We start from the raw sequence: 21,737 nt of genomic DNA on the forward strand, positions 1-21,737 counted from the left end.
ACTTACGACCGGTTGGGGGTCGCAGCATTAAAAAGGTTGAGAACCACTGTTTTAAAGTCTCCAGCCTATTTCATCAACAAGGGTTTGGTCCTTGTGCCTTTAACAAGGACGGCTATAGGCTGGGATAGAACAGCCGCTGCCGCTCCGGCCTTGCTCAGCTGGAGAGACATGTGGCCAGCTTGGCTTCGCAGCAGTGCTCCATGGACTCAGACCCCCCTCCCTACCCCCGCCACTGACCCTGTCTCTGCTGATGCTTGGCCAACGGTCACACCAGCTGGGCATCGGAGGGGCTGCTCTCCCTCGGGGACGCCATTTGCGGAAGAGCTGGCCCGCTCAGCGGAGGCTCAGGCGGGCCGTTCCCAGCGGGGATCTTGGGGCTTCCCGGCACAGCTCCCCAGACACGTGTACCCCGGACGAGGCCAGCCTGGGAAATAGACTTCGTGGCCGCCCTTTTCCCAGGGGTGGTGGGGCACCTGGGCGCAGGGCCAATCATACGAGCCGAGGTGGCGCAGCAGTTAGAGTACAGGACTGCAGGCCACTTTAGCTGACTGTGTTCAGCAGGTCAGCGGTTCAAATCTCACCGACTCAAGGTTGACTCAGCCTTCCATCCTTCCGGGGTAGGTAAAATGAGGACCCGGATTGTTGGGGGCAATGTAATATATATATATATATATGTAATATATGTGTATATGTATGTGTATGTATGTATATATATATATATATATATACACACACACACACACACACACACACACTGCTTACTGGTGTACACCGCTTAGAGAGTGCTTGCACTTAAAGCGGTATATAAGTCTCATAAATAAATAAATAAGTCGCCCTGCGAGGGGGCAAGTCCACATGAGAGAGAGGGGAAGTGCAACTGCCTCTTTCTCTCTCCTTGTCTCTCTCTGCAAATGGCAGAGGCAGCTCCGGAGCTGCAGGGGATGGCTCAGAGCCGTGGGTTGCCGACCCCTGCCTTCTACCATTTCAGACAAGTGGTTGCCTCCACAACTTCTGGTGGCCAGCTGTTCCACTGGTTAATTGTCCTCACCGTCAGGAAGTTTCTCCTTAATTCCAGGTTGCTTCTCTCCCTGGATCAGTTTCCATTCGTTGCTTCTTGTCCTGCCTTCAGGCGCTTTAGAGCAGTGGTTCTCAACCTTTTTAATGCCGTGACCCCCCCCCCCAACCGGTCCTAAGTCGAGGACTACTCAACTGGTCGTAAGTCGAGGACCACTCAACTGGTGCAGGACCGTTTGCAGAATGGGACTTTTGGCGGGCTCAGCAGGGCAGAGACAGCCTGGACAATTCCTATTGGCTTTTGAAAGCCAATAGAATTAGACTCTATTCAAGAGAGTCTATTCTATTGGCTTTCAAAAGCCAATAGAATAAAAGGGAGTAGCACAGCTAAGGAAAAGGGGGAAAAAAATGGCGGACTGCGTTGTTTGGCGACCCCCGTGAAATGGTCGTTTGACCCCAAATGGGGTCCTGACCCACAGGTTGAGAACCACTGCTTTAGAGAATAACTTGAAACACCCCCCCCCCTGCTTCTCTGGAGCAGCCCCTCAAATATTGCAACGTTACTATCGTGTCTCCCCTAGTCCTTCTTTTCAAAATAACAAAAGAGTTGGAAGGGACCCTGGAGGTCTTCTAGTCCAACCCCCCCCCCCACTTGAGCAGCAGATGCTATGCCATTTCAGACAAATGGCTGTCCAATCTCTTCTTAAAAACCTCCAGCGTTGGAGCACCCACAACGTCCGGTGGCAAGCTGTTCCACCGGTTAATTAAGTCCTCCCTGTTAGGAAGCGTCTCCTTTTTTTCTAGGTCGAACCTCTCTCCTTGATCGGCTGAGCAGAAATCCAAACCGTCAAATTCGAACCACTTTTATTAAGACGGACAGACGTTTCCATCGCCCCTGAAACGGGAGAGGGCCGGGCCCTCCCCTTCTACAAAAACCTAGATTTGGAAGGGAGCCTCAGCACGGCACCCGTACCCCCCCCCCATACCGCAGAAGGCCGGACCCCGGGGAAAGAAGGGGGGGGTCTCCTTCTCCAACTGGAGAAAACAAACAAGGATTTCTTCAGCTCTCACACACAGAGAAGCGACACGTGGCACTTCTCGCTCACCCCTTCCATCATTTAAAAACACACACACACACACACACACACACACACACACACACACACCCCCCTTGCAGAAGCCTCACTGTTATATTTATAGAGCAGGCGAGACCCCCGCCTGTGAGCGTTTCGGAACAAGAGCCGAGGATGTAGTTAGCCCCCCCCCAGAAAGGGCCAAGTTGGGGGACATCTTTTAAGGCTAAAGATGACAGCAAAGCTTGCCCCCCCCCACTTCCAAGGAGGGCTGCCCCCCCCAGAGAAGGGAGAGAAAGAGACTCCTGATTTTGGGGGGGGGGGCTAACAATCTCTAGAAGCTGCTGACATCTTTTGTGCGGCCCTACGAATATCCCGCAAGCCCGCCCCCCCCCCCGAGCCTCCTAGGGGGTCAGCAAGAATGGGGTGGGGTGGCTTTCAACTGACCCCAAAGGAAAACTTCGGAGCGCCAGGGATCTTGCAGGGAAATCTCCTGTATCGGCAGCTGCCAACTGCAGCTGCCCTTAACGCCAGTGGGCCTCTCGGTAGCTCAGATCCGGAGGAAAAAGTGGATTTATTATATATATATATTTTCCCATTCCCTGATAAGCTCCAGACCGAGGTTCAAGTCTTGTAACTACTGAGGTGCGTTGCATCCCCCTTTTTTTTTTTTTTGCCAAGGTGGCCAACGAATCCTGGCTTTGCTGAGAACATCTAAGGGAGAGGGAACTGGCCAGGCTAGCTAGGACCGACCGCTCTTGGGGTGACTTCCCCTTCATGATTCTGTGCACCCCCCAAAAAATAGTAGGTTCCCTTCCAAGGACCCTCAGAGGCAACCGGCGCCAGGCTCCCCCCCCCCAGATGTGAATGTCAATGGCAGCCATTCTCTCCTCAAGACCAGGATTCGTCCTCAGCTCATCCGGAGGGCTGCAGAACCCAGGCCCGGCGCAGACGAAAGACCTCCGGAGGAGTCGCTATCCTTGGGATCCGCGCACGGAAGGACGATCCGTGTCCTGGAGCCGGTTTGCGCCCAAGGTTTCGGCGAGGGAAGAGTGGTCAGTTCCAGAGGGGTGGCAGGGTTCGCCCAAAGCTTTCCCCCCTGCCCGGGCAAAAACCCCTTGAACTATTGGCAATGCAAGACGTTAATTCCCCCCCCCCCACTCTCGGCCCTGAGCGAGTCCCAAACTGGAGTCCCAACCGGCCAGGGGAAAAGGCTACTGGTGTGGGGTGCCAGCTAGCCTGGGGTACTTTTCTCGGGCGCTTAAAAGCTGCTGGGGGTCGCCGAGATCGTCTTCATCGTAGTCTGTTTGGTGATACTCCCAGAGGCAGATGTTTCCATCCCACTGTGAGAGAGAGGGAGAGAGGGAGGGGGGGGACAGAGGGAGAGAGCAGAGGAGAGACAGGAGGGAAGAGAAGGGAGGGGGAAGAGAGGAGAGGGGAGGGGAGAGAAGGGAGAGAGAAAAGGAGAGGTGCAAGAGGAGATGGGGAGGGGAGAGAGGGGGAGAGGGTGGAGGGGAGGGGAGAGAGAAGGGGAGAGGGGGAAAGAGGAAAGGGAGGAGAGGGAAGAGAAGGGAGAGGGGGAAGAGAGAGAAAAGGGGAGAGGGGGAGGGAAGAGAAGGGAGAGGGAAGAGGAGGGGAGAGAGGAGAGGAAAGGGGAGAGAGAAAAGGGGAGAGGGGGAGGGAAGAGAAGGGAGAGGGGAGAGGAGAAAGGGGAGAGAGGAGAGGAAAGGGGAGAGAGAAAAGGGGAGGGGGAGAAGGGAAGGGAGAGGGGGGAGAGGGGAGAGGAGAAAGGGGAGAGAGGAAAGGGGAGAGAGAAAAGGGGAGGGGGAGGAGAGGAGGGGAGAGGAGGGGAGAGGGGAAAGAAGAAAGGGGAGAGGGGGGAAAGAGGGGAGAGAAGGGAGAGGGGAGAGAAAAGGGGAGGGGGAGGGAAGGGGAGAGAAAGGAGAGGGGAAGAGAGGGGAGAAGGAAAAGGAGAGGGGGGAGGGGGAGAGGAGAGGAAAGAGGAGGGGGAGGGGAGAGAAGGGAGAGGGGGAAGAGAAGAGAGAGAGAAGGAAGAGAGAGAAAAGGGGAGAGGGGGGAAGAGACGGGGAGGGGAAAGAAATTTATTGTTTGTATTCAGAGATTACAGGTAGTCCTCGACTTATAACTTTGAGCCCAACATTTCTGTTGCTAAGTGAGCCATGCGTTGAGTGGGTTTTGCTCCACTTTACAACCTTTCTTGCCGTAGTTGTTGAGAGGTTCACCTGACCCCAGGAAGCGGCAGCCATCATAAATACGAGCCAGTTGCCAATTTTGAATGCCGCCGTATCAGGATAATAATTTCATAGCTAAACGGCCTATGTAACGATGTAGTGCAATGTAAGGTGGATGATGCACTAATAGGAATGACTCAGCAGGCGTGTGTATCCCTTTAAGAGTCTGAGTATAAAAGGGAAGGGTTTTTTTTTGCTGGAGTCTCTCTCTCTCCTCTGTATTCTGCTGTGATTGCTGTGTGTTGGAGTTTGCTGTTTCACCAGCTGTATGTATTTTATTTCTACGGTATATTTGTAGATAGAGTGTAATATGAACCACACTTAATACAAACCACTGTTTACTGTTATTTACTCCTGGGTTACCTCAGCGCAAGAAGACTTGTGCATGCTCTGACACCCCGTCACTTCAAACGGGTCGCTAAATGAAACGGTTGTTAACGCGAGGACAATCTCTAAAGCAGGGGTCCCCCAACCGTGGCGACTTTTAAGACTTGTGGACTTCAACTCCCAGAATTCCTCAGCCAGCCAGGTTGGGGAAACCCTGCTCTAAAGAATTTGGAGCGCTCCGGCTAGACCAGTGGTTCTCAACTTGTGGGTCGGGACCCCATTTGGGGTCGAACGACCATTTCACGGGGGTCGCCAAACAACGCAGTCCGCCATTTTCCCCCCCCTTTTCCTTAGCTGTGCTCCTCCCTTTTATTGTATTGGCTTTTGAAAGCCAATAGAATAGACTCTCTTGAACAGAGTCTGGTTCTATTGGCTTTCAAAAGTCAATAGGAATTGTCCAGGCTGTCTCTGCCCTGCTGAGCCCGCCAAAAGCCCCATTCTGCAAACGGTGCTGCACCAGTTGAGTAGTCCTCGACTTACGACTGGCTGAGTAGTCCTCGACTTAGGACCGGTTGGGGATCGCGGCATTAAAAAGGTTGAGAACCACTGGGCTAGACAAAGAGCGAACAACCACAAACACAGCAATTCCTCCATCACCGCCACTGGACCGGAGCGCCCGATACTTGCCGAGGTGCTGACGATCTTCTCCTCGTACGGATGCCAACTCACATCCCGGACGCAGGCTTGGTGATTGATCAATTTCTTCACAATGAGGCCGCTCAGGAGATCGTAGACTGGGGGGGGGGGAGGTGAGAGGAGGGGGTGGAAGAGAGAGGAGTAGCATTAGCAGCAACGTAGAGTAAGAGAGAAAAGGAGAAGGCGGCACCCGGTCTTGGAGGATTTGGGAGGGGGGGTGTACCTCCAACGTCTGGGTGAATTGGCCAATGAAAAAGGGTCTCTCCAAATCTTAAAAGTGTAAGTAAAACTGGGCATGTCTACATTCTCGCTTGCCCTTTACGTCGGCAGGATCCCTGGGGAAAGATCCTCATGGTTTCCCAAAGCCCGACTTAAAGGAAGGAAGCAAGAATATGGCAGAGGATGTTTTGTGGCTTTACATTTTTTGTGGCTTTACATTTTACCACACATACACACACACACACACACACACTCTCCTAACGGTCTTGGGACAAATTATATATTTGGATCCCGCCTTTATTATTTTGAAAAAATTACTCAAGGTGACGAATGTGTGCAACACACCTTCCTCGTCGTATTTTTCCTATGACAACAAAGGTGTGGGGTGGAGTGGGGTGGGCCGAGACAGAGGGACTTGCCCAGTCACCACTTGGCTCTTAGGTTTAAGACGGGACTAGAACTCACCGGCACCTGGAGATAGGCCCAAAGTCACCTACTCGAGACTTTCATGCCTAAGGTGGAACTAGAACTCACCGGTACCTGGTGATTGGCCCAAATTTACCCAACCAGCTTTCATGCCTAAGGCGGGACTAGAACTCACCGGCACCTGCTGATTGGCCTAAATTCATCCAGCAGGTATTCATGCGTTAAGGCGAGACTATAACTCACCAGCACCTGGTGATTGGCCCAAAGTCAACCACTCAACTTTCATGCCAAAGGTGGGACTAGAACTCACCGGCACCTGGTGATCGGTCCAAAGTCAACCACTCAACTTTCATGCCAAAGGTGGGACTAGAACTCACTGGCACCTGGTGATCGGTCCAAAGTCAACCACTCAACTTTCATGCCAAAGGTGGGACTAGAACTCACCGGCACCTGGTGATCGGTCCAAAGTCACCCAGCCGGCTTTCACGCCTCAAGCGGGACTAGAACTCACCAGCACCTGTTGATTTGCCCAAATTCACCCAGCCAGCTTTCATGCCTAAGGCAGGACTAGAATTCACCATCTCCTGGTGATTGGCTCAGTCACCTAGCTGGCTTTCATGCCTTAGGCGGGACTAGAACTCACTGGCACCTGCTGATTTGCCAAATCCATTCAGCAGGCACTCATGCCTAAGGCGGGACTAGAACTCAGCAGCACCTGGTGATCGGCCCAAAGTCACCCACCCGGCTTTCGGGCTAAAACGGGACTAGAACTCACACAATCTCTTGCTTTTTAGCCGGTTGCCTTAACCACCAGACCAAACTGCCTCTTGACTTTTACGTGGGAGGTCTGCGCCAGCAATCCCAAGTCGATCCCGGGATCTCCTCTCCTACCCAATCCCGCTCCTCCGCTCACATGAATTGCTTTATGTCTTCTCCTTGTGCTCGGAGGGCGCTCCGGTTCCGAGCCACTTACCTACCACCCTCCCGGTGGAGCAGCCGCTGTAAATATACTGCTGCCCAGTGCTGTGAGGAGGGGAAAACCGGCAGCGGATCAGGGTGTGCAGGACTCCGTGGCCCCGGTAGGTCATGAGAGATGTGTCACCTGGAAGTTTTGATTTACGTCGGGCTGTGAGGGAAGGAAAGAAGGAAGGGAAAGCTCAATCAGAGGTATCTAACTCCGACAACTTTAAGACCTGTGGACTTCAACTCCCAGAATTCCCCAGCCAGCATGCTTTAAGACAGGTGGACTTCAACTCCCAGAATTCTCCAGCCAGACATGCCTTAAGACCTGTGGACTTCAACTCCCAGAATTCCCCATCCAGACATGCTTTAAGATGGGTGGACTTCAACTCCCAGAATTCCCCAGTCGGCATACTTTAAGACGGGTGGACTTCAACTCCCAGAATTCCCCAACCAGCATGCTTTAAGACCTGTGGACTTCAACTCCCAGAATTCCCCAGCCAGCCATACTGGCTAGGGAATTCCGGGAGCTTGTCCACAGGTCTTAAAATTGTCAAGGTCAGGCTCTTCTGGGCTAGATTAAGGTTGTCCTTGCCACACAGGTACAGGGAGCCCCCGACTTACAACGATTCATTTAGCGACTGTTCAAAGTTACAATAGGACTGAAAAAGGGGAGTTACGCCTGTTTTGCACACTTAGCGACGGCGGCAGCGTCCCATGTGGTCAATAGGCAGACACTTGGCAATTGGTTCATATTTACGACCGGCGCCGTGTCCCGGGGTCCCGTGATCCCCTTTTGCGACGTTCCGCCGAGCAAAACGGGGGGGAGGAAGCCAGATTCACTTAACGACCGAGTGACTCGCTTAACAACTGCAGGGATTCAACTTAACAGCCGTGACCGGAAAAGTGGTAAAATGGGGGGCAAAACTCGCCGAACAAACGTCTCGCTCGGCAACATAAATCTGGTGGTTAATTTGAGGACTAGCGGCATAGCCTGCCCTCGCTCCGGCTTCTCCCCTTCCAGAGGTGGAGCCTACCTTTTTTGGGCACCTGCTGCCAGCGATAATCCCAAATCTGCTGCGTGACAGCGTGGCGGGAGGCTTCCAAGCCCTCCTGGCCCGAGAACTTGCGCATGTCCCACAGCTTAATGGTCTGGTCTTTGGAGTTGGAGATGAGGTAGCGCGCATCTCCCTGAGGGAAACAACAGCAGCAGCTGAAGGGAACCTTTTTGACTTTCTCCATCCTAAACCTCCAAACAAATCGAAGCCTTTTTTTTCCCCTTAAGGCTGTCTCTAAAGCAGTGTTTCTCAACCTTGACCATTTTAAGGCACGTGGACTTCAACTCCCAGAATTCCACAGCCAGCAACGCTGGCTGTGGAATTCTGGGAGTTGAAGTCCACGTGCCTTAAAATGGTCAAGGTTGAGAAACACTGCTCTAAAGGACCACATCTGGAGTGGGGGGGAGGAGGGTGTATCGGAAAGGACCCTTAATTTGGGATTTATTTTTTTTTCCCCCTGCCTGAAGCAGGGTTGCTTCCAAACCAGACAGGACTGCAATACGACATGATGCCGAACAAACCAGCCGGCTGGTTAGCTGCGTACCCAGAAACGTGATGCTGGCTAACCGCCTCCACGGGTGAATCATTGATACACGGAGGTGTCTGGCTGTGCCTGCCTTTTCTTAAATCGACAAGGATCACTTTAGTTTTTCCTATGTTTAAAACAAGGCTGTTTTTGTTTACACCAGTTCACCATATTTCCTTGCAGTAAGCACCCTTGGTAAGCATAGGAATAGAAAAAGGAACAGAAAAGTAGGTAGAAATGGAACCGGAACTGGAACCGGAAGAGTGGAGTGGAGTGGAGTGGAGTGGAGTGGAGTGGAGTAGAGTAGAGTAGAGTAGAGTGAATAGAAATAGAGCTGGAAGGGACCTTGGAGGTCTTCTAGTCCAGCCCCTTGCTCAAGCAGGAGAACCTACACCATCTCAGACAGGTGAATGTCCAGTCTCTTCTTAAAAATCTCCAGGGATGGAGCGCCCACGATTTCTGGTGGCCAGCTGTTCCACTGGTTGATTGTCCTCACCGTCAGGAAGTTTCTCCTTAGTTCCAGGTTGCTTCTCTCCTTGATCAATTTCCAACCATTGTTTCTCGTCCTTCCCTCTTGTGCTCTGGAGAACAACCTGACCCCCTTCTGCCTTGTGGCAGCCCTTCAGATACCGGAACGCTGCTATCATGTCTCCCCTATTTCTTCTTTTCTTTAGACCAGCCAAACCCAAGTCCCGCAGCCATTACTTGTATGTTTTGGTCGCCAGGCCTTTGATCATCTTTAGAATAGAGTAGAGTAGAATAAGAATAAAATAGAATAAGAATATGAATAGAATAGAATAAGAATATGAATAGAATAAGAATATGAATAGAACAGAGTAGAGTAGAATAGAATATAGAATAGAATAAGAATAACAGAATAAGGATAACCATAGAATACAATAGAATATAGAAAATAGTAGAATTTGTTGTTGTTGTTAATTGCGAAGTCGTGTCTGACCCATCGCGACCCCATGGACAATGTTCCTCCAGGTCTTCCTGTCCTCTACCATCTTCTGGAGTCCATTTAAGTTCACCCCTCCTGCTTCAGTGACTCCATCCAGCCATCTCATTCTCTGTCGTCCCCTTCTTCTATTGCCCTCAATCTTTCCCAGCATTAAGCCCTTCTCCAGGGAGTCCTTCCTTCTCATTAGGTGGCCAAAGTATTTGAGTTTCAACTTCAGGATCTGGCCTGAAGTAGAATATAGTAGAATACAATACAATACAATACAATAAATATAATAGGAATAGGAATAAGAATGGAAATAATAATAACAGAGTAACCATAGAATACAGTAGAATATAAAATATAATAGAATGTAGTAGAATACAATACAATACAATAAATATAATAGGAATAAGAATAGAAATAGAATAATTCCATTCCGCTCGTGGACTTCAACTCCCAGAATTCCCCAGCCAGCCAGCTAGTTGGGGAATTCTGGGAGTTGGAAGAACACAAATCTTAAAAGTTATCAGGGTTGGACCTTTCTGCTTTAGGCTACAAGCAGGAGCAGCCGGGCTTACTTTGCTGTCGATGAAGGTGATACCATCCTGGTGGCCTGCCAAGATCCCCACAGGCCGGGGGTCGTCCTCTCGCATGGTACGCCGGTCCCACACTTTGCAGATGGCGTCGTCGCCCCCCGAGAAGACAATGTGGGAGCTGTTGTCTGCAAAGGCGACGGCATTCACGTCGTCTTCGTGGGCTTCGATCTGGAGGGGGGGGAAGGGAGCCAAGTAAACCGAGGCGACGAAGGGCCGAGATTTCAGCGGGAGAGCACAGATACACCGTCTATTTCCCAAACTGGATGGGGTTCCCTTGCCCCAAAAGGCAGCTAAACTCAGTTAGAAGCCACACTGGGCAAGCCAGAAGAGGTCTGGAGGACCCCCGCTCAACCTTGTTAGGCACTCAAGCTCTGGAGCCTCCGATGAGGCTTCCCTTACTTAGCCTGAAGGACAATGAGCTGGTCCTTAGGGAGAGAATCATGCTGGCTGCATAGACCGGCACTAGTATCGGGGGGGGGGGAAGGGAGTGGGTGGTTTCATGCACCCACCTATTTCCACACACTCATGTGCTTGCCTGCCTTTTATGCGGCCCGGTTGCCAATGGGGAATGGAGTGGAGTGGAATGGAATAGAATAGAAAATAGAATAAAATAGAAAATAGAATAGAACAGAACAGAAATAAGGAATAGAATAGAATAGGAAAGAAATAGAATAGAATAGAATAGAATAGAATAGAATAGAATATAGAATGGAAAAGAATATCGAATGGAATAGAATATAGAATGGAATAGAATAAAATAAAATAGATACAGAACAGAATATAGAATAGAATATAGAATACAACAGAATAGAATAGAATATAGAATAGAATAGAATAGAAATAAGGAATAGGATAGAATAAAATATAGAACATGGAATATAGAATAGAATATAGAATGGAACAGAATAGGGAATGGAATAGTAGAATAGAGAATGGAATAGAATTAGAATAGAATAAAATAGAATAGATACAGAACAGAATATAGAATAGAATATAGAATACAACAAAATAGAATACAACAGAATAAAATAGAATAGAGAATAGAAATAAGAAATAGAATAGAATAAAATATAGAATAGAATATAGAATAGAATAGAAATAAGGAATAGAATATAGAATATAGAATAGAATAGAATATAGAATGGAATAGAATATCGAATGGAATGGAATGGAATAGAATATAGAATGGAATAGAATTAGAATAGAATAAAATATAATAGATACAGAACAGAATATAGAATAGAATATAGAATACAACAGAATATAATAGAATATAGAATAGAAATAAGGAATAGAATAAAATATAGAATATAGAATAGAATAGAATATAGAATAGAATAGAAATAAGGAATAGAATAGAAATAAGGAATAGAATATAGAATAGAATAGAATAATAGAATAGAATTCCACTCGTGGACTTCGATTTCCAGAATTCCCCAGCCAGCCAGCTAGCTGGGGAATTCTGGGAGTTGTAAGTCCAAAAGTCTTAAAGTTACCAAAGTTGGACATTTCTGCTTTAGGCTAAGCAGGAGCAGCAGTAGTATCGGTGTGTGTGTGTGTGTATTAGGGTGGCGGGGGGGGTAGATGGTTTCGTGCACCCAACCACCTATTTGCACACACTCATGCACTTGCCTGCCATTTACGCGGCCGGGATCCCAATGGGCCACGGACCAGTACTGGTCTGTGGATCGGGGGTTGGGGAACCCTGTGCTAAAGAAGTCAAGGTCCCAACCCCGAGTACCTTAAGCGTCCGCTTATTCTGCTCCATGTCAAACACGTAGACACAGCCGTAGTTGGCCCTGTGGAGTGGACAGAGGATAAAAAATAAAAATGTCACTGCGTGGGATTGACACACCCAATGCTCACACTGGGGGACTTAGGCAACAACCCTGCACGAAAGAAGACTAAAGCTGGCCCTTGACTTACGACCAAAATGTATGCGAGACATTTGTTAAGTGAGTTTTGCCCCATTTTTACGACTTTTCTTGCCGCAGTTGTTAAGTGAATTCCCGCAGTTGTTAAGTGAATCCAGATTCCTCCATTGACTCTGCTTGTCGGAAGGTCACACAAAAGGCATCGTGCGAGTGAGGCTCAAGGGCCTGCAACGCTCACTCGACGAGGCTGCGAGTCTCAAGGCTAAGTGTGAGTGAAGCCCGAGTGCCGATGCTGGTGCGAGTGAGGCCCCAAGTGCCCGCCATGATCGAGCGAGTGAAGCCCGAGCGCTCGCGCAAGGCCCCCGAGAAACGACACTCATGTGAGTGAGGCTCAAGTGCCTGCAACGCTCGTTCGAGGAGGCTGCGAGTCTCAATATTAGTGTGAGTGAAGCCCCTGAACGTCGACGCTGGCGTGAGTGAGGCACCAAGTGCCCGCCATGATCGTGCGAGTGAAGCCCAAGCGCTCGTACGAGGCCGAAAACTGAATTCGTGTGAGTGAGACTCAAATGCCTGCAACACTTGCTCAACAAGGCTGCGGGGCTCAACGCCCGCGCGAGTGAAGCTCCTAAGCACCGATACTGGTGCGAGTGAGGCTCCAAGTGCCCGCCATGATCATGCGAGTGAATCCCGAGCGCTCGAACGAAGCCTCTGAGAACTGACACTCGCGCGAGTGAGACTCAAGTGCCTGCAACGCTTGCTCAACGAGGCTGCGAGGCTTAACGCTCACGCGAGTGAAACTCCTAAGTGCCAATACTGGTGCGAGTGAGGCCCCAAGTGCCCGCCATGATCGTGTGAGTGAAGCCCAAGCGCTCGTACGAGGCCGAAAACCGACACTCGTGCGAGTGAGACTCAAGTGCCTGCAACACTTGCTCAACGAGGCTGCGGGGCTCAACGCCCGCGCGAGTGAAGCTCCTAAGCACCGATACTGGTGCGAGTGAGGCTCCAAGTGCCCGCCATAACGAGCGAGTGAATCCCGAGCGCTCGAACGAAGCCTCCGAGAACTGACACTCGCGCGAGTGAGACTCAAGTGCCTGCAACGCTTGCTCAACGAGGCTGCGAGGCTTAACGCTCACGCGAGTGAAACTCCTAAGTGCCAATACTGGCGCGAGTGAGGCCCCAAGTGCCCGCCATGATCGTGCGAGTGAAGCCCAAGCGCTCGCACGAGGCTGAGAACCGACACTCACGCGAGGGAGACTCAAGGGCCTGCAACGCTTGTTCAACGAGGCTGCGAGGCTCAACACTCGCGCGAGTGAAGCTCGTAAGCGCCGATACTGGTGCGAGTGAGGTCCCAAGTGCCCGCCATGGTTGAGCGAGTGAATCCCGAGCGCTCGCATGAGATCCTCAAGAACCAACACTCGCGCGAATGAGACGAATGCCTGCAATAGTCGCTCGATGAGGCCGCGAGTGCCGGGCACGCACTCGTGAGGGGGGTGTGCGCACACGCAGCAGCCGGCCACTCACACGGCACAGTTGTGAATAGGCCACAGACTGATCGTGGGCCATGGGGACCCCTGAGCTAGAAGGCTTTGCTTTTCTCCAAAGAAAAGATTTGTGGAGAAAAAAGACCTTTTCCGAACAGCCAGCTTACCCGCCAAGCACTTCCCTTCCCTCTGAGGAGACCGCCAGGGAAAAGACGGCGAAGCGGCGTTCGTCGGGCCTGCAAAAAAAGAGAGATTCATTATACCAGTTGCGGGGTCTCGGCCGTTCAACGGGGCTGGCCAGGGTACCCCTCTTTACCTCAAGTCCAGGGCTGTCTGGGTCTCGCTCTCCCCGTAGATGTTGCAGATGTGAACTAAGAGAGAAGAGAACAAGGGAATCTGCTAGTACGGACTTCCTGGAGGCAACCCAGTTCCCCGTGGTGCTATAACTCACTGTAGTCAGACCAGCTGGAGTAGAGGAAGTGGGTCCTGTCAGGGGTGAAGGCGACGTCCAGCACGCTCCAGCCTACGTCTCGGGCTTTGATACTCCGGATGTTCCGGAAGGCTCCGTAGGCGCAGTCGTACAAGCGGATTCGCTGGTCTGAAAGGAGGGGGGGGGGGAAGAAAGGGAACAGAAAGTATGCTCTTGAGCCAAGCAAACGACCACGTCAGTTTTCCTACCTTCCCGCATACGTCCTCGACTTAGGACGGTAACCGAGCCTGTTCGTCCCAGTTCCGAGTCGTGACGGTTGTAAAAAAAAATGGTTTTGAGTTTCCATTTCTTTGTTTGTAGACCGTCTTTTATTATTTTTACGAGGAGCGCGAATGGTGCCTCGAATGCCTGGAATGCTGGCCAGGTTAGCAAAGAAAGGGGGAAAAGATTAAAGGAGTCCCCAAACGGGGCGTCCCCAGGGCAACGGTGACGTCCCTGGCTAGTCGTCCCAAAGGTGCTTTTTCACGAGGCAACCGGAACTTCTTGTTGTTTTTTTTTAAACCATTTTTGTTTTAAAAAACAGTTTGCCAGGTACCTTGACAAGCAGACATAAAGAGTTGCCCATCGCGGGAATAGATTCCGCAGAAGGCTTTCTGCGAATAGGAGTCTGTGATGGTCAGGTGATTGGGAAGGAAGCTGGGAAAAGAGCAAACGGGAGGCTCAGATTATTCTGGCAGAGATTCTCTTCTAAAACCACTTTCTTCTGTTTCTTGCCGGAGAGTTTACATTTAACACACACACATACACACATCTCTCTCTGATCAGATGCTTACTGTGACACGATCCGCGAACATTCCCCGGCTGAGAAGCTGCTGTTATGGCAAAGGCCTCGCTCCCTCTGCGGGAAAGGAAAAGAGGGAGCGTTACATTACACCGTCTCACGATCTCTTCTAAGTTAGCGTTACGGTTGATTCTGCCCCAGAACGTGGATGGCAGAAGACTCTTTTTTTGAGGGGAACCAAAATAGCCCAAAGACATGAGTTCGGAAATCTTCCTCTCAATTTCTTGCCAAAATGTAAGATTCTTCCTCACGAATAAGGACGTCACTGACCTATTCTGAAGCCCCAAAGCACTTTTAGGGCAAAAGGAGAAGAGAGGAGAGGAGAGGAGAAGAGAAGAGGAGAGAAGGGAAGAGAAGAGAGGAGAGGAGAGGAGAAGAGAAGAATAGAGAATGGAATAGAAACAGAATAAGAATAGAATACAGAATAGAATATAGAATGGAATAGAATTAGAATACAGAATAGAATACAATATAGACTATAGGATAGAATAGGATACAGAATAGAATAGAATAGAATAGAATAGAATAGAATAGAATATGGAAGGGATCTTGGAGGTCTTCTAGTCCAGCCCCCTGCTGAAACAGAAGCACCGATAGTACCATCCCAGACAAGTGTCTAGCCTCTTCTTAAAAATCTCCAGTGATGGAGTGCCCACGATTTCTGGTGGCAAGCTGTTCCACTGGTTGATTGTCCTCACTGTCAGGAAGTTTCTTCTTAATTCTAGGTTGCTTCTCTCTTTGGTTAGTTTCCAACCATTGTTTCTTGTCCTGCCCTCTGGTGCTTTGGAGAATAATTTGACGCCCTCTTCTTTGTGTCAGCCCCTCAAATACTAGAACACTGCTATTATGTCTCCCCTATTTCTTCTTTTCTCTAGACTAGCCAAACCCAAGACCCGTAGCCGTTCTTGTATGTTTTAGTCTCCAGGCCTTGGATCCTCTTAGTTGCTCTTCTAAAAGCTATTGATTTAATAGAAAATAGAAAGCAGACTTGACCAGCAACCTCACAATCAGACTGAGGAAAGGAATATGGTAGTCAGATCAGAGGCTTTTCTTCCGTAGAAGACCCATTTTAAATGAGGGCTTCCTTCTGTTTCCACCCTGATTATTTAAGGCAAAACGAACCAATTTGTTTCCAGCATCTTCGAACAGCGAAAACAGGATACCTGGCAAAGTAGCCTTGGGATGCTACAGGCGCCTCGCCCAGGCCCAAGTCTGCCGGTTGCTAACTGGATGCGTGTTTTGATCTCGTTGTACTCCAGTTCCCGTGTGTCTGGGGTCAAATCCACTGCAGAAGATCAAAAGAGAGAGACCGCGTTACACAATAAACCCCAGGCAAACTTTGGATCTTTTTTTTTTTATGGATATCTATGTAGTTTCAGTCTGATGACTGTCTGAAATGTCGGGAGTTCTGCCTGACGCCAAATTTAGCGTTTCGACAGAATTCTGGATCACTAACAGCCCTGGCGGGCTAAGGTCGAGAGTTTTCAGAGCGAGGAGGGGAGAAATTACAACATTCAGAATCCTGAGATCTAATCTTGCATAGCCAGCTTTTCCTTAAGTATGAATTTTTGTTTACTGCTGCTATCCGAGGTGGCGCAGCAGTTAAGAGTGCAGTACTGCAGGCCACTTTAGCTGACTGTGTTCAGCAGGTCAGCGGTTCAAATCTCACCGGCTCAAGGTTGAATCAGCCTTCCATCCTTCCGAGGTAGGTAAAATGAGGACCCAGATTGTTGGGGGCAGTGTAAAAATATATATACACATTGCTTACTGGTGTACACCGCTTAGAGAGTGCTTGCACTTAAAGCGGTATATAAGTCTCATAAATAAATAAATAAATAAATAAATATCCACATTAGGAAAACGACTCTTGGTTTCTCGGCGATACCTGGGGGTTTGTACTGGTCTCCTAAACGTCCTTCCCAAGCGCTGTCAGTGTCGTCGTCGGAATCCGAAACAGCCTGGAATACCCGGGCGCTGGCTGCCCCCCCTCCCTGCATGAGGTGAAACTGTCCTCTGGGGAAAGCAGGAAGGAGACAAAGAGAAGCGTTAGCCATTGCAAACCCGTTGCTCCGCGAACGTATTGACCCACGTACTAAAGTTCTTCGAAACCGTAGAGTTTGCACGTCACTACAGTCCATTCATAGGAACGGAGCAATATTTTCGCTTCCTGTTTTCTCTCATTTTCCAATAATTTTAACCGAGCAGCCGTGGGACTATTTCACCTGAAGCAAACCCTGTTCTGAAGGCTTCCAGGAGAAGACTTAAGAAAAATATGAAGTCTCCGTTCAAGCTTTCAGAGGCAAGACAAGAGTTCAACCCGGACTGGTCCTTGGGATCAGAGTTTTAAGCCTTCTGAGCTTTACGACTCCGTGCCGAAGCCTATCCCTAGGAACTTTTCTCTACCAGAATTATAGAGTCTACATTCCAGTGGAGAGGAAGAGTCTACAAGACATATTCTCCACACGAAGTTCAGGCACTAAAATGGAAGCTGGTCTCCAACTTTGTAGTGATATAAACCCATGACAGCAAACTGGAAAACACGGAATTATCCTAATTTATTTAGTGCCTTGTAGGCACACCCTGCTTTTGAAGCATGCTCAGAACTTCCATGCCCAGGAAACTGAACACACACAGGCTTTCTTGACAGAAAGCTAATTAATCAGAAAGGCTTCTTGGATTTGGCACGACCAATCAGCTGCTTTGATTCCTGCACATCGCAAGTTGAAAAGACAGGAAGGATGGCCGAGATCTTTCCGACTAACCAAGATCACGAAAGGAATCAGTTTAGAGAAGTGCCAAGCCCAAATGTCTTCCTTCTCAGTCAGGCCATTGTCCACAAGGAATGGTTATTTCTCGTACGTATTTGATCCCTTGGTCCAAATTCTTAAGTGTAACAGTACTTCATATGCTTAAGAAGTTCTCCTATCCTATGCAATGTAGCTTAGAGGGGCATGCTTTATCAAAACTGAACGCAAGAGTGGGTACACAGGCACAAGCAAAATTCTTTGTAAGAAAACATAACCATGTTAAGGGATTGAGGATTTTAGGGTGCACGGTCACTGCAAACAACAGAACACGGCATAAACACCAATGGCTTCTGGTGAGAGTTCAACTCAACCCTTAGGAAGGCAGTTAAATCAAAGTTATGACTCTTGTGACCATCATGGATTCTTTCTATGATGTATGTGTCTTCTGGGAAATACATAAACCTCACTTAGGCTCAGCCAACAGTATTAAATGCACCCTTTAGTTCAGTGGTTCTCAACCTTTTTAATGCCGCGACCCCCTCCCACCGGTCGTAAGTCGAGGACTACTCAACCGGTCGTAAGTCGAGGACTACTCAACTGGTGCAGCACCGTTTGCAGAATGGGACTTTTGGCGGGCTCAGCAGGGCAGAGACAGCCTGGACAATTCCTATTGGCTTTTGAAAGCCAATAGAATTAGACTCTATTCAAGAGAGTCTATTCTATTGGCTTTCAAAAGCCAATAGAATAAAAGGGAGTAGCACAGCTAAGGAAAAGGGGGAAAAAATGGCGGACTGCGTTGTTTGGCGACCCCCGTGAAATGGTCGTTCGACCCCAAATGGGGTCCCGACCCACAGGTTGAGAACCGCTGCTTTAGTTCCTTGTGGAAAAGATTTGTTACAGGTAACCCTTGATTTTTGATCACAGTGGAGCCCAGCGTTTCTGTTGTTAAGCGAGACAGTTGTTAAATGAGTCTTGCCCCCGTTTTATCAGCTTGCTTGCCAGTTTCTTAAATGAACCACTGCTGAATCACACAGATGTCAACACTTAACACAGTTTGCTAACTGAATTTGGCTTCCCCCATTGACTTTGCCTGTCAGGTCGCAGGACTCGATCACGTGACCCAGGACACGGCAACTGTTGATAAATAAAGTTGCCAATTTTGATCACGTGACCACAGGGGTGCTGCGACGGTCACCAGTGTGAAAAACGGCTGTACGTCACTTTTTTCAGCGCCGTTGTTACTTCGAACAGTCGTTAAATGAGCTACCCTGTACTCAGCACACCGTTCTGTTACTAGCCTGGTTTAACCAATAAAGGAGAATTTTGTAGCTCAGGGTTGAAATGAGGGGTTCCTAGGTGCTCTCTGTGCTTGGTTGGTTTTCTTGCAGACGTTTCATGACCCAAACTAGGTAACATCATCAGTGCTAGAAGGCAGTAGGGTTTGCAAGGAGGACGAGGAGGAGAAAGAAAGAAAGAAAGAAAGAAAGAAAGAAAGAAAGAAAGAAAGAAAGAAAGAAAGAAAGAAAGAAAGAAAGAGTCTGTGAAGTCCTTGATGCTCTCTGAGCTTGGTTGTTTTCTTGCAGACATTTCATGACCCAACTAGGGAACATCATCAGTGCTAGAAGGAGTGGGGTTTGCAAGGAGGAGGAGGGGGCAGGAGGATGGAAGAGAAGGAAAAGGGCTGTGGGGTCCTTGATGCTCTCTGAGCTTGGTGGTTTTCTTGCAGATGTTTCATGATCCAGCTAGGTAACATCATCAATGCTAGAAGGCAGTAGGTTCGCAGAGGGGAGGAGGATGACTAGGGAGTCCTTGGTGCTCTCTGCCTGGTTGCTTTTCTTGTGGATGTTTCATTACTCAAACTAGGTAACATCATCAATGCTAGAAGGCAGTAGAGTTTGCGAGGAGGAGGGGGGGGCATCAAGGACCTCACAGCTCTTTTCTTTCTCCTCCTCCTCCTCCTCCTCGATGCTCTTTGAGCTTGGTGATTTTCTTGCAGATGTTTCATGACCCAGCTAGGTAACATCATCAGTGCTAGAAGCAGTAGGGTTTGCAGGGAGGAGGAGGGGGAGAAGGAGGAGTAGGACTATGGGGTCCTTGGTGCTCTATGTGTTTGTTTGGTTTTCTTGCAGATGTTTCATGACCCAAACAAGGTAACATCATCAGTGCTAGAAGCAGTAGGGTTTGCAGGGAGGAGGAGGAGGAAGAAGAGTTGGAGGAGGAGGAAGGAGGAGGAGGAGGAGGAGGAAGAGGAGGACGACGACTATGGGGTCCTTGGTGCTCTCTGTGTTTGTTTTGTTTTCTTGCAGATGTTTCATGACCCAGCTAGTAACTTCATCAGTGCTAGAAGTTCACTCACACCTCCCTCCCTTTTAGCACTGATCACGTTCCCTAGCTTGAGTCACAAAACGTCTGCAATTCTGATCACGTGACCACAGGGATGCTGCAGCGGTTGTAAGCGTGCAAAAAGTCAGAAGTCACTTTTTTCAGTGCCGTTGTCACTTTGTACAGTCACTAGACAAACGGCTGTAAGTTGAGGACTACCTCTATTCTCTTCTTGGATGAGCAGCAGCATTTTTTTTTCCAAAGAAAGAAGCCAAGGAAGTCCAGTTTCCTTTTGGAAAAGCCCCTCTCGGGACCTCCCCCCCCCCGGGGAAGCTGCTTTCCCCCAAGCTAGGATTGGACAGGAAGGGGGCAGGGGGGAGGTGGAGTTACCTGCGCAGTAGGTATGCCAGTACCTGGGCCAGATCCACATCCTCGTCGTCCTCGTCTTGGCCGCGCACGATGCCCGAGTCCCTCTGAGACCAGCCGCCTTGGTTCTCCCGGCCCCCAGAGCCAGCGTTGCTACTGCTGCGGGAGCCCATGGCTTATCAGGGCATTCTCCAGCTTGGCCCCACACTCACACTCTGCCCCTCCTGGGGTTCAGAAAGGAGAGGGTGGTGAAAGAGGAAAGCCACCCAAAAGAAAGCCGAGGAGGGGCAGGGAGGAGAGGACACGGTGCGCTTCCTCCAAAGCCCATCCAGGCCCTCCTTACTGAGGACTAGCGCCTCTGAGCCGCCCCAGAAGCATCCAGAAACCTCCCTGTTCAACCCTCCCCCCCCACATAGCTGTAGAGGACATGGCGGGCTTCCTGCAAAGCCCACCGAGTCCCTTCTTATTGAGGACTAGCACCTTTGAGCCAGTTCAGGAGTGCCCAGAAACCTCCCTGTCCAGCCCTCCCCCCCCCCAGAGCCGTAGAGGACATGGGCTTCCTCCAAAGCTCATCAAGTCCCTTCTTACTGAGGTCTAGCGTCTTTGAGGCACCTCAGGAGCGTCCAGAAACCTCCCTGTTCTGCCCCCCCCCCCAGAGACATAGAGGACATGGCAGGCTTCCTCCAAAGCTCATCAAGTCCCTTCTTACTGAGGACTAGCGTCTTTGAGGCACCTCAGGAGCGTCCAGAAATCTCCCTGTTCTGCCCTCCCCCCCAGAGCCGTTGTCCAAGCCCATCAAGTCGCTTCTTACTGAGGACTAGCGTCTTTGAGACACTTCACGAGTGTCCAGAAACCTCTGTTCTGCCCTCCCCCCTCGCAGCCATATCCCAAATTTTGCCCCCCCCCCAATCCCAGCATTCCAGGCTGGACAAGGCTTACGGGCTCCCCTAAGTAAACAACCCATGCCGGAGGGGCCTCAGGAGCAACTGCCCCCCCTCTAACCTTTCACCTCCGCTCGTCCACAGCTCCCACCAATCGAAAAACAGCTTGTTAGAATGTTTCCCCCGACCGCCGCCTTGTCTCCGCCAATGAGAGGCGCGCTCGGGCCACGCTCCTCCAATCAGCAGGCGCCATACTGGGGGGACACTCTGGCTGCCCAACTGCCCTTTCTTGCCCACCAATCAGGAGGGTTCTTGGCATTTTTTATTTCTAGCCCCCCCTTTTTGGTGCTGTTTCCCCCCCCACTACCCCCTCCTCGGAGTGGTGTCAGTCAGCCAATGAAATGCCTCCCGCTGTTCCTTCGGCTGCTCTTTCCTCCCCCCGCGGTGAGCGCAAGACCCTCCTCACCCGCTAACGGTCGGAGCGCGAGGCCTTGTTTACATCTTACAGGGGCCGCCGCTCGAATCCGAGTGGAACAGGGGCCGAGGGGCGGGGCGAGCCGACTGCGAAGACGATTGGCCGCCCCTCGTGTCACCTGGTCGTACGTGAGGCTTTAAAAAGAGGCCTGCCCTGCTTTGATTGGTTGTTGCTACGGCCCTTCCTCGTCCCGCCCATTCTGTAAACTAGGTGATAAGGTAAAACGC

The 21,737-nt window shown here is 50.1% G+C and overlaps 1 protein-coding gene across 3 annotated transcripts; it reads right to left on the minus strand.

The window, feature by feature from the left end:
* Positions 1-1,861: 1,861 nt before the first annotated feature.
* DCAF11 (DDB1 and CUL4 associated factor 11) lies at positions 1,862-21,625 on the minus strand. Of its 3 annotated transcripts, XM_039338074.1 has the most exons (15): positions 21,502-21,625; positions 20,179-20,378; positions 16,605-16,732; positions 15,883-16,004; positions 14,712-14,776; positions 14,474-14,574; positions 13,900-14,046; positions 13,765-13,819; positions 13,616-13,684; positions 11,835-11,892; positions 10,076-10,261; positions 8,005-8,158; positions 6,981-7,133; positions 5,354-5,460; positions 1,862-3,430 (listed from the first exon to the last, which is right to left on the minus strand). In XM_039338074.1, exons 2-15 carry the CDS (start codon positions 20,325-20,327, stop codon positions 3,302-3,304), a joined length of 1,623 nt encoding a protein of 540 aa, XP_039194008.1. In that variant the 5' UTR covers positions 20,328-20,378; positions 21,502-21,625; the 3' UTR covers positions 1,862-3,301. The 3 variants fall into 3 exon arrangements, with proteins under 3 accessions (XP_039194008.1, XP_039194010.1, XP_039194009.1); XM_039338076.1 differs by lacking the exon at positions 21,502-21,625 and having other exon boundaries at positions 20,202-20,561; XM_039338075.1 differs by lacking the exon at positions 21,502-21,625 and having other exon boundaries at positions 20,179-20,560.
* Positions 21,626-21,737: the final 112 nt, after the last annotated feature.

The sequence above is a fragment of the Crotalus tigris genome, unplaced genomic scaffold (genome assembly GCF_016545835.1).
Source record: "Crotalus tigris isolate CLP2741 ecotype Arizona unplaced genomic scaffold, ASM1654583v1 scf7180000017690.20705106771:4171800, whole genome shotgun sequence".
Taxonomy (NCBI): Eukaryota; Metazoa; Chordata; class Lepidosauria; order Squamata; family Viperidae; genus Crotalus; species Crotalus tigris.

Bases quoted from the DNA above. Each gene is read 5' to 3' on its own strand.
- DCAF11 (XM_039338074.1), bottom strand. From the start codon at position 20,327: ATGGGCTCCCGCAGCAGTAGCAACGCTGGCTCTGGGGGCCGGGAGAAC. The intron at 10,262-11,834 runs GTACTCGGGGTT...CCCCCCCTCCAG, and splicing joins AGAATAAGCGGACGCTTAAG to ATCGAAGCCCACGAAGACGA. The intron at 8,159-10,075 runs GTAAGCCCGGCT...TGTTTCCCTCAG, and splicing joins TCACCTTCATCGACAGCAAA to GGAGATGCGCGCTACCTCAT.